This window comes from Carassius auratus, unplaced genomic scaffold (genome assembly GCF_003368295.1).
Source record: "Carassius auratus strain Wakin unplaced genomic scaffold, ASM336829v1 scaf_tig00005214, whole genome shotgun sequence".
Lineage (NCBI taxonomy): Eukaryota > Metazoa > Chordata > Actinopteri > Cypriniformes > Cyprinidae > Carassius > Carassius auratus.
The window spans coordinates 915,734-932,348 of record NW_020523638.1 but is presented as its reverse complement, the minus strand read 5'-3'; the positions used below and the strand labels follow the sequence as shown (position 1 = coordinate 932,348).

The 16,615-nt window shown below is 37.8% G+C and overlaps 1 protein-coding gene across 1 annotated transcript; it reads right to left on the bottom strand.

Annotated features, from left to right (window-relative positions):
* Positions 1-447: 447 nt before the first annotated feature.
* On the bottom strand, positions 448-16,401 carry LOC113070713 (glycerol-3-phosphate acyltransferase 4-like). The gene is made up of 13 exons (XM_026244117.1): positions 16,028-16,401; positions 14,481-14,946; positions 12,231-12,303; positions 10,071-10,404; positions 7,859-7,933; positions 7,677-7,766; positions 6,093-6,186; positions 5,875-5,990; positions 5,655-5,710; positions 4,241-4,326; positions 3,026-3,154; positions 2,459-2,538; positions 448-1,069 (listed from the first exon to the last, which is right to left on the bottom strand). Exons 2-13 carry the CDS (start codon positions 14,646-14,648, stop codon positions 961-963), a joined length of 1,410 nt encoding a protein of 469 aa, XP_026099902.1. The 5' UTR covers positions 14,649-14,946; positions 16,028-16,401; the 3' UTR covers positions 448-960.
* Positions 16,402-16,615: the final 214 nt, after the last annotated feature.

Genomic DNA, 16,615 nt, shown 5'->3' with positions numbered 1-16,615 from the left:
AATAATAATACATTGAAAAAATGTATTGATGTGTTGGGAAAATATGTTAAACATGTTTAAGGGTTGACTGATCTGAAAAAAAAAAAAAAAACTCCTGTAGGAAACACTGGTTGCATATATACAGTACATGCTGCATAGTGTTGTTTAACACATCACAAACACTGGGTTTAATCTGAATGAGTGCAATGCCTCAAGAATAGCTCATAGAGTTTCCAATTGGCCTTCACTTGGACAATGTCATCAAGACGCATGATTTAAATCCCAGATATGAAAGGAAAAATTCTGGATCTTTCACACAGGACGAGAAAAAAAAAACTAACAATATATACTGTAAGTAATTCTTCTCAAACCGTTCACACAGGTTTGATTGTTTATCCAGAGGTATTTTAAAAGGTCAATGCAGATTTTTCATCTGCAAAGGTCAGGCTTCCCTTGATGTCTTCAAAATAAAGAGCAGGTTTTCCGTGCATATTTCCACGGTTTTCTCCTGTTAAAATCCAGGATTAAAGTGATTCAGAAGTATAGCAGAAAGAGAGAGAAATGCTCTCGGACACCTAGGTGCAGCCTGATGAGACGTTTCCTTCAACCACACATGGCCATCAAATGTAATAGTTTACCGCGTCCTAATGACACGTTAAGAGTTAATGATAACAAAAGAGAGAAAGCATTAAACTGCTGCATTGAGTCCTTATGACTCCTCATGAGTAACCCGGCCACTATAGACTGAATCACGCTACATTCAATTCAGTACAAGTAACATTACACATCAAAACACATCTCCTGGTGTTTTGATCCCGATCTGACCTTACACTGGACACATTTCGGTCTTTTTCACAAAGACGAACAATTAAACAAGGACAGTAACTTGTTATTGGATGTAAAACAAAACCGTAAGGTCGTCGTCCAGGTCTCTGAACCATCTCTTGTCCTCCAGGTCCTCACCTGATTCGTCTTCGCTCCTCAAGAGCGACTGCGGACCTCCTGCGTTCCAACCAAAATCTTGCTGTAGAGTTTTTGTTGCTCCTCTTTGAAATTGTCTTTCACTTTCCCTCGTTTCAACCCACCATCCCTTAAAAGAAATATAGAATAGTAATTGTTTCAACTAAACATTTACCAAAAAAAGCCATTTATCTACTAAGAAAAGCAGTTTAATATGCCTAAGCTGGTTTGCTGACCTCCCAGTCTGGTCAAAACCATGTCGGCCGGGTTTAAAAGGGTTTCTGAGATCAGCTTAAACCAGTTTAAACCAGACATTTTGTCTGAACAGACAGTCAGTTATATTAAGAGTGTTTTTATTACTTTTCTTTGGCCTCAACAGATGTGTTCAAACTGTAAATAAATGATCATGATTACAGTAAAAGACTGTAAAATTGCTGCGGTTATAAACTTGTTAATTGGTCAAAGGTAAATTTCATTATAGTGGAAAATTTGTAATAATGTAACGAATTGGACATTTCAAACTATTTTACAGTAGAATACTGTTAAATTTACAGTTTTTAGAAGTGAGAAAGAACAAGTCATCTCACAAAACCCCTACATTGACATTACCACAACTCCCTGTGTGACGGCTCAAACTTGATGTTTTTTTTGGTAGCACTTTATTTCACAGTCCTGTTCCTCATGTACATACTATGTACTTATTATAGTAATTACAATAACTATGTAATAACTAGGTACTAACCCTGAACCTACCCCTAAACCTAACCCTACCCCATGTAGTTACCTTGTATTACCAGAACTTTCTTAGATAAATACACTGTAAGTTCACTATAAGTACATGATAGTACACGTACTGTAAAATAAAGTGCAACCGTTTTTCTTATCGGTTATGTACGTTAAAGACAGGGTAGGTGATCTGGTTCAGAAACATATTTTGTTATGCTGTTTAAAAGTCTCTATTCACATCCTGATAGCATTCACTAAGTTAAATGGTCTAAATGTATTTATACTGTCTGAAGAAGGTGTAGGACCATAAAATGTTCTTCCAATCATATTCCTCAGTCCGAGGGCTACAATAAGCTGTCCTGTAAACATATGTATCTGCACACCTGTGCACCGTTAGTTCTTTGCTCATTGCACTACTGCAGACCGAGTGAGACTGGAAGGCGTTATTATTATAATGTTATGAACTTTGCACTTTAAAGTTTTCTCACCAGTGAACGAGACATGAGATAATCTGACAGAGTTGCATTCAATCCTCTCTCATCGTGTCGGTGGTTAGCCTCTGAACTGGACTGCGTGTTCATGTGTTTTGGAGGAGGCCTGACTTTAGAGAGTGATTTGCTAGGAGAGTGGGATCTTACGCTTTTAAAGCTAGCTTGCTACTGCTAGCCTTTCTGAAATCCTACCCTACCTTTAAGGTTCATTTTATGTTGCTAGATTAATATTCGTTCCATATCTGCCATTTATTTACAGCCAGATTTACAGATTTTTCATTTTGAGTCAGATATTGACTTACCACAGCAGGTCCACCAGACCACCCTGTCTGGCAATGGCTGCTTTTACTCTGTTAGCAAACTGCATTGCATCCTCATCTTCCTGCAAGTTGACAAAACAGACACTGAAAAAAAAAAACCTGACCTTTGGTTTTAAAATTGATTAAGTGCTAAAAATGTATTTTCACACTTGTTTAAAAAAAACGCATTCTCAGCATTTTCAGTTAACAGCAGTATAATTGAAGAAACCATTATTATTTTTCTGAAATAGGAAATCAAACTATAAATACACAAAGGAAGTGATTTTCCAGAGAACTTTTGTAGCATTCAAGGTGGGGCGGTTTTTGGGACAGGAGCCTTTACGTGCATTAAAAAACAATGGTGTATTTGTTTATCTGCATGCCCACATGCAAACACAGATGTCCATTTCCAATCTTTGGTGGGTGGACAAAACTCCAAACCCACACAGGCTCATTTGTGCTTGATTTGAGTATTAAATGCACCAATTTAAAAATAGGAAGGGCAGTGCAATCATTCATAATACGGATTTAACTGCATTCAAGGAGTGGATGTATGTGTGTAGGCATTACCTGACGGTTCATCGGAGGCAGGTACCACACGCTGCACACGATGGCCCAGCTACTCATCATCCTGAGCAGATAATTCACCATCCCAAACTTACTGCTGTTCCAGAAGGCTTCCCCAAACCGAGGGTCATACTAGAAAATCACAAAACATGCTAATTAAATACAATGCAACCACCAACACAATGCTGACGCATTTTTTTTCTCCAGGAAACACCTACATATTCTCAAAACAAATACATACAGATATTATTTCTTATCTGTTTAAAAAATTGATGGTATTTAAAACTTTTAAACCTTGAAATAAAGCTTAAAATACACAGAGAAAAGTGCATTTAAAAACAAAACACATTGAAGCTAACACAATGTAAAAAATATCTTACACAATTTTGCCTCCCAAGTGATCTTGTTTTAAGGATGTTAACATGTTATTGCTGACAAATACTGATTATGACATCAACATCCTAATCATCTGCCCTTCATCATTTTTCTTAGCAAAAAATCTGATAAAGTAAAAGAGGATGCAAACGAGGAGGAACCTTTGAAAAAGCAGCTTCACAGTGAAATCATACCAGCTACATTACATTACTGATAACTGAAAAAACATCTTTTAATTGGGAATAATCACGATGTCCAGCATGTTTTACGTGTAACAAACGCATTAACTGCCCTGTCAGAGGATATTTGCTCATGTAAAGGATCGGTAAAAGAAAAAAAAAGTTATTTCAGCAATGAAAAGAGGACACTGTGGTAATACTAGATTTGTACTTGATGCCAGGGTGTTGTGGGTGGTTTCAAACATGTTGCTATGATTTTCTTGGATGGCTAGGGGCTTGCTTACTGTACCAAGTCAAAAGAGTCCACCCCCAAGTCCCTAGAGATGGCTCAGGTCTATGGGATTTTTTGTTTCGCCTGTTATATCTGTTATATCATCCACCAGCCATAACTCAGATCAACTCAGAGAACAGAAATAGCTCACGTTAAACTCAACATGTCTAACAATTTGCAGTAGAGTCCAAAAGTTTGAGACCTCATTAAAAAGATGTAATTCTTAACATAGCAGTATTTTCATTAGCGGTCTCAGACTAGCATGGGTGCCATTCACGTATCATTTTAAGATCACAACACAAACATTGTTTAACCAGCGTTTAATTCTTGATGTTCAAGGTTTGCACACATCCCTAACCCGAAGTATTCACAAGGGAAGTGAGATGTTCTGACCTTTATGGCGACAGGGTAGACGGTTGAGGCAATTTCAAAGCTTCCTTTCTTGAACATCATGACTGATGTGTTATTAATGCAGGTACCTGGAGACAAACATAATATAAACATACAGTAATAGCATATTAACAACCAAATTGCATCACTTATTCCATGTTAGTTACTACACGTTTATATGCACTTATGAATCAGTGGAGAAACTGTAAAAGGTCAACTGTAATTTATTCATTCACAACAAGTTTTTCCGTCACATTCTTTCTCTGCCTGAAAAAAACAGATCAGTTCACAAGCATTTCAATTTACAAATACATACACTACTGTTCAAAAGTTGAGGGTTAGTAAGCTTCCACAAAAATATTAAGGATCATGAGACACTGGAGTAATGGAGGCTGAAAATTCAGCTTTGCATCACAAGAATGAATTACATTTTAAAATGTTTTTCAAATAGAAAACCATTAATGGAAATATAAATTATATTTCACAGTATTACCGTTTTACTGTATTTTACTGTATGAACAAATAAAGGCAGCATTGATGAACATAAGAGACTTCTTTTAAATACATTACAAATATTACCATCCCCAAATGTTTTAATGTCCGTGGATGCAGGAAACAAACATAGTAGTACTTTAGGCTACGTTCACACTACAGGGCTTAATGCTCAATTCCGATTTTTTTGAAAAAATTTGATTTTTTTGCAACGCCGTTCACATTTCCAATTAAATGCTACCTTTTGTGATCTCCTGTGTGAACTTGAAATGACCCAGAAGTGACTCGCATGCGCAGAAGAGTACTCAACGGTGAACAGCGTCACTCGTTGTTTGCGGAAGTAGCTAACGTTAAACATGGATGTAAACAACATTGTAGACAACAGCGGAGCTCTTTTTGCCATATTAACGTTATTTTCCCAACGGAGCCAGCACAATTACAATCTTCTCGTTTTAAGAAGAAAATTAAAAAGGAGGAGGAGAGCAAGGTTTTTGGCCATGGCGTTTTGTGGAGCAGAGTGTTAGCAACGTCGGTACTGAGAAACGTGTGGGTGCGGAGTCGCAGCCAGGAGTGGTGGGATACTGATGTGAGTGGCTCTTCTCGTTCCCTCCTACTTCAACGCAGAATTATGATGTTTGTAGCGTATCAATGACGTACGGGACGGATACATGTGGCCAGGCCGTTCAGACGGAGGTCGCATTTCAAAAGATCGGATACGTATCAGATTCAGGACCACATACACGAGTGGCCTGAGTCACATTAGAAAAGATCGGATCTGTGTCGTTCAGACTGTCATGAAAAGATCATATACAGGTCGCATAAGGGGCAAAGAAATTGGAATTGGGTCGTTTCAGCCTGCAGTGTGAACGTAGCCTAAGTCTCCCGTTCATATTAACACAAACTTCTGAGAATGAGTTCAGCTCACCTTCAGGGAATATGAGGATCGGCAGTTTGCTTTTGTCTTTTACGTGATCGCTCAACCTGGAATCAAACTCTTTTGATTAATAACAATAATAACAATGTATGAGTGTTTAAAATAATCCAATTCAGTGAAATATTTCAACTAAGAGGAATATTTTTTAGAAGAATCCAGCACTTTTGGTTAAAAGGCACAGATATAAGAACAAGCTGTGATGCTGTATTACCTTTTAGCCACTAGAAGGCGATCTTTGACTTCCGAGCGCTCGAACCAAATGTGTGGACAAGCTTTCACCATAGACCTCTGAATGAGCCCCATCAGGCCCCCGTGGATCTGACCCACCTATAACACACACACACACACACACACACACACACACACACACACGATTAACCCTCTGAGAGCAGCTTTCTCACACATACCCACTAAGAAACACAAACTTACCATTGCATAGCATCCGTCACTGGCTAGTATAATGACGTCAATGGGTGACGTGTGGTTGGCGACACAGATGCCTCCATTCTTGGGTTTGTTTTCACTGTCCCAGAGAAACACAAAGAGACGGGTTTCTGAGCAGAGGGAGTTAATAGTGGCAGGAGAGGCAGAGCAATGTGAGTTTGTCTAACAGATTAATAGTATCTTCTTCATGCTGTTTTGTTGTTACAAAACCCTGAACGTGCCTGGGAAAGGAGACAATTTGACTGGTCAAGAAAGAAAGAGAAAGACTTTTCTTTATTCTTATCGTATTTTGGGAAGAAGAGAACAGGAGATAGAGAGAGAATGCACAGGAGGACAGTGACCTGAAACACCACACATGAACACATGCAGGAATGACAAGATGAGATGATTATAAAGAGGGAACTGGAGGAGTTCAAATTGAGTTGAAAGCTGAGCTGACATTGAAACACCAAACCCATGTTAACCCACTGTCACCGTTTGGGTGTTATTATGTCTGACCCTACTCTATTGTGTGTCAGATAACTTCAGAATCTAATCATCCCTTAACCATCGATTCAGAACATGCTAAAGAAGTTAACTTTCTCAAGCACCAGCTCTAATTCACAAGGAATTCTGATTGACAGGCGATCTGACCAATCATAACACTGTTTCTGCTATTACAGACAGGACAGTGGAGTAGAGAGTAGAGAGTAGATTAACGTCGGTGGACTTGACCTTGAAGAATTGACCTTTTTTATTACATTCAGGTGTACTGATTACTGAAGTCTTTTCACGGTTGAAACTAGATACCTTCTGATGTTGATTCATGTTTATTTAAGAGGAAGAGATGTTAAAGACACATTAAAGAGCAAACAAAATGTAAAAGCTTAGACTTTGTCTCACACCTAAAGTAACCTGCTCTGTCTTGTCTGTCGGCTCGTTGTCGGTGTCCTTTTTGCTCCTTGATGTATTTTTCACTGCCTGGCGTGAGAGTGTCATGGGTTGTCAGACATAGCAACAGTAATTCAGGGGGAAGGTCTTTGCTTAGGGTCAAATGCACTGAAAAGAGCAATATGCACATTCCTCCAAATGTTTCTTTCGTGTCCCAAGGAAGACAGTCAGGTTTGAAGAACTACTTCAAAGGGAACTTTGAATATGTGGTTGTGAGCATGTGATTCTGAATGCATGATTAAAACCTGGTTAAATAAAGAATAAAACATTTGAGTGTATGGAGGTGTTATTGTGAACGTGTCAGATTGTAAGCAAGTGTATGACTGAGTGAATGTTAGTGTGCATGTATGTGATTCAGAATGGGTATTAGTTTGTGTAATTGTGATTGTGTGACTGCCTGATTGAGAAAGTGTGTGTGACTGCCCGTGTATGTGAATGTCTGATTGTTAGTGTACTGTAGGTAATGTGGGTGTGCATGTGTGTTCATAAGATTGTGAGAATCTCATTGTGAGTGTATGAGTATGAGTATGCTATTGTGAGCATGTATGTGTGTGATTGGGAACATGTTGTTTCAGAATGCAGGCTCCAGATAGGAGATTTCGAGTAAGCGTGCACATGTTTTTCTGTGGCGCTTCTTACCTGTGATGGTATGTGATGATAGCAGTCAGCGCTCTCACACAGATACGATAACACATCAGGTGCACCTTCTCACTGAGAAAATTCTTCATCCTGCAAACACACACAGAGACACGCTAACATCCGTTACTGGCCTTACAGATCTAGGACTAGTTTAAAATTTGTTATATTATATTGTTTCCTACCTCCCATTGGGCAGAAAACCAATCATGGCAGTTAAGACAACCAATAGGCCCACTCCTGTGATTGCTAATGTTAACCTGATGAACCAAAAACAAGACATTTCAGCTCCAACTCTAGAACAGTCTTTACAAAACTGACCCTTTGAACTATTTTCCATTTAAAAGTGTTTTGTTTGCAGTTTCTGGATCTCTGAAACATACCCTATACTTTATGCAGAATATTCAGAGTATTCATATCATATGATTGTATATCATTTTAATATTTAATCATTTTATTTACATTAAAAAAAAATTAATAAGCAATAAATTACTGAGTGCATTTTTTATATAAAATATTAATCTCTAATCTTGGCTTTTATCTTTGTTGGCTTCTGATCTTCTTAATTTGGACTAACAAGCATCTCCGAACCACAACCTGTAAGTAGAACGATTGATACGTTACGTGTATATTTTCAACTGAGTGCTCAAAATACCAAGTTGTTTTGCTAATATGTGATGTATACCTAGTACAGCTTTAGGTTTCCAGGTAAAACAAATCACTGTCGTACTGAAGAAGTTCTGATAATTTACTGTGAACTCACTATTTCCTAAGAATGTGTTGATTATTGTAGACTGAGGTTTTTCTAATTACTTATTTTAATAATAATGAATGTAGTGTAGCACACAGACTTTATAATCATTGTGAAATTGCTGTTTATTGTGCTGCAGCGGCAGTTCTAGGGTTAATGCGGGTGATACGAGGGAGTTATTTAAGGCTGGTGCTCCTGTGACACAGCTGTTCTGATTCAAAGTTAAGACAGAGCGTCTTTTGTCTGTCGTTCTTCAAACATTACACTAGACATATTTTGGTTTACAGACTGTATTGTTTATCAGTTAGTCAGGAACCCACCATTAGTCTTTTAAGTGTTCACAGTTTAGCAGCTAAACTTTAGCTGTGTGCCCGATTTGCTTGAATAAGTGTTTTTGTATTATGTCATTATTATAAGAACGGATTGGCGCACTATATTATTGTTTAATGTGAAGGTGTTTTGTCAATAGAAGTGCTGGGTAACTGTCTCAAGGACTCCTCTCTGTGCCAATCACAACAGGCTTGTCCAGCTGACCAATCAGAGCAGAGTAGGCTTGAGGAAGGGAGGGGTTTGCTCTGAACTTGCTAGGAACAAATCATTTTGGAATCATTGGCAAATGACTCTAATATCAAATGTATATTCTGATAAAATTGCAATGCTTTCTGATCTTAAATGCATTTAAATCTGTTGTAGGGGACTCCAAGACAATATTAGGACACTTTAAAATACCAAGTGACCTGCTCTTTGATGGATTAGAGAGACTGTAATATGTCACTCACAGGTCAAATATAAACCCACATGAGCTATGATCACAACAGTTCCAGGAGCACACACACTCTCCATCGCACCACAGCTCTGACCCAATGCATGCTGCTAAAAAGTTCAAGCAATAATACTGAGCATTCGGGTTTCTGTCCATAATTCAATTAATCCTGCAATAAGCGGCTGATAGCATCTGATTAAACAGAGCTCAGATATCAGGCGCACTTCCTCATCTCAAATGTGCCCACGGGATGGTGAGGAGTTTATATTAAGGAATGTGGGTTAAGGCCACTGCCCTGACTGACATTAATCCTACACAAGCTCCATAAGGCCCTGAGGGGCGGCAGAATTAGCCTGTATTGTAAGACGCTAAATTCAGACACACGTGCCAGAACACAGTGAGTGTCTCATCTGTTTATTCAATAAATGAGGGTTATTTTCTTAGTTTACTTCACACTATATATTGGTACCTCATCCATTACCAGCATAAATTAGGTTTTTTAATTTTCTAGTACCAGCTTATATTGGAAGCCAATACTCTGTATTTAATTTTGATGATTATTTCTCCTATTTTTTAAATATATTTTATTACTTGTACTGTCATCTAATGTTCACTGAAGTAATTACTGGAATACTTTTAACATGGTTAAATATATTCTTAGCAAATTTAAAATTTACAAATGAATATACATTTCTCATACTGTACATTACAATGATGTAACGCCTCCATTCACTGCCATTCAAAATTACTGATTTTAGTTTATACTATTTTAATATATTAGGCAAAATAGTGTAAAACTGAAATATCAGCTATTTATGGGTTACTGGCAATACAAATTCTTTGTATCAACCAGAATTGTAATATTAGCGCCGAACCTCCTCACCTGAGGGGCAGCAGGAACCCATAACGGATGACAACCCCGAGACCCCACAGCACCGTCAGTCTGCTGCTGATGTGGTTAAAGTTATAGTTGCTCCTGGTCAGCAAGTTCCACGACTCCAGCTCCTCTGCCGAGAAACACTTGGTAACCTCGTCATCTACGATGCTTTCAATGCCACGGCGGCAGAAGTAGAAGGTGTCCGACATCTCAAACTCTGACGAGGAAGGGGAGGGGCCTGTGATGGTGGAGGCGGAGCCTTCCAACTCTGGGCTGCTGCAGTTTCGCCGAATCTCTTTGAGCTCGTCTTCAAGTGATGTAGGTTCTTTAGCAATAATGCCTGGGATAAAATAATACACACAATATCAAGAAATTAGAAGAAATTATATTTTCTTAATCTGCAATTAGATCAACAAACACTTCGATTCGATTTCGATTGTCGATTTTTTTTATTACATTCAGTGAATATAGTTTTAATACAAATCCTATTGATATTTCTAAAAAGTAAACACGAGTTTACAAATGGTGAATACAAAAAGATTAATATGTATGAGCAGTAGTAGCATTAAGTCTTAAGACTGCTATATAGTAATATATTCTGACGTTCCTTAACGTTAAACTATAACGTTACTTTTATTTTGACGGGTTGCCGTGAGGAACTTGCAGCTGCTGTGTATGTGATACATCGGTAGTTTTCTCAAATGAAACGGTGAAATGCTAATAAAGTGACTCTCAGAGCAGCTGGAGATGATATTTGTGTATTCATATCATCATAGTGAGATGATAGAAGTTGAAAACACCGCAAGCGTCGTCCTCGCTTCAGTATGTATGTACGTTATTAAACAAAACAATGCGCTGCACCATCCGCCATTCATTCATTGATTGCAGAAATCATGGCGCCTTATCCGTGATATCAAATGTTTCTGTAAATGTATAGTATTCCTTTAGCATTTCACCTGAGCATTGTGAATCACGCGTATGGCTTTGTTCTTGGTTCTCATCAGCAGTTTCATAAGATAAGCGCTGAATGAGTAACAGGCTTTCCGTTGTAACATTGCGCAAGATAAATAAGAGTGACATCTAGTGGAGCAGAGTAATGATAAGATTCACATTACTCAGATCTTGTTTAACAGGGTTTCCGCGGGGTCTTGAATTTAGTTCTATCAAATTTAAGGCCTTAAAAAAAGTATTAAATTGTACAAGAAAGTCTTAATTATGATTTCAAAAGGTCTTAAAATTTGGGATGGAAAGACCAGATTTGCGATATGCCTAAATGTGATAATTAAACAAGGGGAAAGGTTATATTTCTACCAAACGCTCCACCTGCTGGCAGAGAGTGAATGAGCATTTTCAATACAACTGTTGTTTTGTTCATAGTTCAGACCAATGCGAAAATCGACCCATGTTTTTACCCTGCAAACACACAGAACATTAAATGTCAACTGGTGGATCGATAAGAAGACAGTGTATTATAAAAATCTAAACATAGGGCTGTGCAATATGTATAGTCTGCGATAATATCGTTATATATGTCATTTGATATTATGAGTATATCGCGAAAAGCAAATACAAAACACATCTACAGAGTGCACCATACATTCGGTGATGAAGTCTAGGAAGTTAGACGAGTGCGCATATACCATATTTCCTGTTTTTGCTTTAAAGGCTGAAATGTCAAATATCATTTCGTTTTTGTGAAAACTTGTATCTGAACTGTAAATTATGCTTTTTACAGTAATTTTATGGTATTTTATGGGACTATAGACATTGCCCTACCCTCTTCATAAGGTATTCATTTTATGTGTTCAGGTCTTAAAAAGTCTTTCATTTGAGCATAAAAATCCTACAGAGAATGTGTGCTGAAATAAATACTGGAAAAAATTGATTCGTGGCTTTTGAGAAGCAATATCGAATCGATGTAATTTAAAAAAACCATAAATCTAAAAATCATCCAGCCCTAGACACAAATGTAGTTTGACTGCCTTTAATTGCTGCCTGATCTTTGTGTTGATAGGTCAACTGACAAAACCACCCCAGAACACGTTCTGTGAGTTTGACAGTGTACTTGGGACACGCCAAAACAAGCGATGTCCCTCAGATGAACAAGCAGACGAGCACACAGCAGAAGTAACAGATCTCGTCCCACAGGTGTGCGGACACACGTACTATTAAGACTGCAAGGCCTGTACAAAAGATGGTTTTTCTCCTTGGCTCCTCTTTCCATCCTCACTGTGGCCCACTGACAAAAAAACAAACAAAGAAAAACAACGTCAATTTAATGCAATATTATTATCACTGAGACATTCTAGTATAGTTTTACTAAATATTGATCTTGATTTAATTGAAAAAATATTATTATTATTAGATAAAAGTATTATCTAAATCTTTATATGCATACAAATGCTAGAATGTAATTTATTTGAAACTAAATACATATTTAACCCTCTGATCAACAAATAAATCAATGAATTTTGGGAAATATCATAAAAAATCATAAATATTATTGTAACCAGAGAGTGCTGCAGTGATTACATATTTTTGTTTCACATATTGAGGTGGAAGAGAGTGCTGTTCATTAACTCCCTCCCACCTACAACTCCTGCCAGCACCGAGACTTGAACCTGCAACCTTCTGGTAACTAGTCCGGCTCTCTAACCTTTAGGCCACAGCTTCCCCCAATGGAACTGGAATTGCTAAAATGCTAGGTTAACTTGTTTTTTCCAGGTTTTGGCCTAAAACAATGTCATCCCTGCAGCACTCTGTTACACATCTAATGCACAGTCAGCGAGTCACCATCGCCAAATTAAACTCATTTACTTCCTCAATGGATTATATCATAATGGACCTTAAAATAAACTGCTTGTTTCATGATTTGGAAACATATTGCGGGGGACTGTAGCACAAACAAACACACACACACACATACATACATACATAATGTTCCCCCGAGGGAACAACAAGCACTTTATTGAAAAGCTGTGGGAAGACGAATAATGTCAGTATGTTAATTCAGGCATGTGGAGCACACAACGGACTTGAGAATCAGAAAACACTGAAGGGCTGCTATTGACATCTTGCCAAATTAACACTCGTTTTGCTTTATCTTCAATGCCTCAATCTTAGTCTATTTATTTGTCTTATTTCTCCGTCTGAGGTTTCTTCTAATCTGTAAGAAGAGTGCTTTGAGGTTGAGGACCGAGACACAACACAGTTTTTCCTAATCTTGACCCTGGAAGCTCAAGGTACAGTATAAATGTCCAATGCTGTTGCTGTGTACAGCTGCAGAGCTGTAGGTTCTACACACAGCCAGGAATAGCACTTTTTAGCATTTTTTTTTTCTTATTTAACATTTTTTAGGGATTTAAAACTATTATTATCTATCAAACTTCCTCTTTACAGCTTTACGTGACTAGGTTGGCTAAGCGAATGTTGTTTAACACCCAAACAACATGACGTTTCACTAGAATTTCTCCTTTATTTCAATAAATTCTCCTGTTTGATGTTGGAAAAATACTTGTTTTCAGTTTCAGGCAGCAGGAGGAGAGTAACACGCATGTCTGCTCAGGCAGTTACATAACCGCCTCAGACGGACGTGAGGTAATGCTGAAATACATCAGCCACAGCTGGAGACTCTACACTCCACCTCCACTCCACGATTTTCATCTGGGGGGGGGGACATTGCCAGTAAAGGAAGCAAATCATGCATTGTCTAGAAACATTAACCATATGTGCTTAACATGTGCTCTTCATCCAGATCTCATTTCTTGCACCTGGCCTCTTAGTTTAAAACAGGACTGTATTCATATTTAGATCCCAGTATGTTCTCTGGACCCATAAAAAATGCAAACTGTGCACTCCCAACTTCATCTACATCTTATCAGATGAACTCAATAATATAAGAGTATGAATATGTAAAACATAAGCACATGAGAAGTTGACACTACACTCAATAAATAAAAAGTATCAAAAAGTACCATGCTAGTACCAGTTTTTGGACACGGTGCTGTGATAATACAGTGTTTTTTGGACATAATAGTACCATGATTTTATACACAATGTCATTATCATATCAGATATCTAATAAACATTAAATATTTAATTGTAATTTAAGAATCTAAAACTCACTTAATTTTTTTTTTTAAATGCTTACAATTTAATAACACTGTTAAATGTAATATTTTGCTAAATATATAAATTTTTCTTTCCATGCATTACAATGTTGTGATGCATAAATTCACTTAAAGTATTTAAAACTACTGATTTAATGCGACTGAATGATTGGTTAATTATCGCTCTCAGTCTCAGTCCAACCTTTCTGTCAACTCTATACAATCCAGTGAACAAATGCAAGGTCACAAATAAATCAGTATGAACAACAGCATCCTGAAAACCCAACGTGACGAGCTCCTGCCTCACCTCGAACACCTTGAGCAGCGTTTTCATGTAGAGTCTGCGGATCCCAAAGGACACCCCGAAGATGGCAGGAACGATGATGAAGACCAAGAGCAGTGTGAACCAGACGGTGAACGAGATGCCCAGCAGCATGCATAGCAGATTATTGAAAGGAGACAAAGAAGGGCCCATTTTTACCAAATAAAAATGGTGTTTGTTTAGGAAGAAAACTGATAGAAATGGGAAAGGAAAGTGGCACTCCAATAGACAGCTGTCTCAGGCACTTTTAGGGTCAAAGTCTCTGGAGTGTGATGTGGAGCGTGTCCATTACAGTCTTTCATTTCACGACTGGATGAAGCAAACACATCCTTCTGCGTGTAGCACTGCCCACAGGTGATTCATATTCTTCAACAATGGCAATTTTGCAACTGTATGTAGATGCCTGTAGGCTCAGAGAACATGACAGCTCTTCACTCAAAACTGGAGAAACCTGGAGATGGGAAGGAAACACAAACAGGAGTCACTCAACAGGTTTATACAAATCCAGATGACTGTCACTGAACACACCAAAGTAAATGCAACAGGTTGATCACAGAGTGGCCTGGGACTACACTGGGATCTCAAACAAGGACACGTTTGAGTCAGAGCTCCCACGAGTACAGAGATGAGAGACACACTTACACTTACATAACAGAGGAGAGGAGAGGAGAGGACAGGAGAGAAAATTTTTTTGCTCATAGTTCTCAGCCACAATTATATACACAATACAAAACCATTTTTTTTAAACTAAAACAAAAAAAAACTGTTTTCAGATATTGAAATAGAGCTAAAATAAAACAACCATCAATAAAAATGCAAGTACATAAAGTACTAAAACTTATTCTCAAATTAAAATAAACTCTGAAAATATAAAATTCTCAATATTAATAAATAGTACATTAGTTAGTGCTGTCAAACGATTAATCACATCCATAATAAAAGTTTTTGTTTACATATATGTATGTGTACAATGAATATTTATCATGTATTTATAAATCCACAAACATACATGTATATATATATATATATATATATATAAACAAAACATTTTCCTTAAATTTACACAGTACACACACATATATATTATCTAAACAAAAACTGTCGTTTGAGAGCACTATTAGTATATAGATAATACTACAATAACACTGTCTGAAACTGACCAAAGAAAATTGAGGTACAGTTAAGATGTTAACTAAAGTAAATTTGTTAACTAATAATCAGTTCTGACCTTATGATCTCATTAAAGAAGGCGATAAACAGTATTACTGCGCTGTCATTATTAAGATGGGAATAATTTGGAATTAAAGGTATTAAAATGATTTGCTTTATGTTAAGAGGAAGTAAATTACAACTATATTTTACACTAAATTGAATTTCATTGGCTGTTCTAAATTATATATATAATAAAAAGGAAAAAAGAAAAAAACTTTATTTAAAAAGGTAGTGGAGAGACATAAGTTTCAACAGCACTTGACTACATTATACAGAACACTTGAGCAGCGGTAATGAAGTAGATTTAGTCCAGTACTCACGCGTCAGGTCACACAGACTGATCTGATCTGATCTGTATCACTGCTCGAAGACTACAGACACACTACATGACTTTATAAACCGCTCATCTGTGCCAGCTGTAGCTGTCAGCTAGCGTTAGTCGGCTGTTGAACGGGCAGAGCAGCGGATCTGGTGACTGTCACGGATCATCTTACTCAGACGCGCCGCTCATCCGCGCGTCACGTGCTGTATCTACAGAAGCACTACTCTGCGCGTTATTGAGCCGCGTCGATCTCAACCCGAGGGCGCGTCCGCCTCGCGCTCACCGACACCGGCGGAACAGACCGAAGATCCGCAAGTCGTGAGTGACGACAGACTGACGCGCGTCTGATTGCAGAAGTACACCACGACGGATGTTCCGACAGGGGGCGTGTCGAGGCGCGGAAAAACCGATGCGACACATTTGACGGAGGACGATTTCTTATTTTTATTTTATTTCTACATTTTTTGTCTCACTTGAGAAATCTGTACTATAAATGACTGGTATAATTCGTACAATTTCGCTCTAGAAGTTGCTAAAATATATATTATAAACGAACGTTGGCTAGTAATCACTGTCAAATGTGATT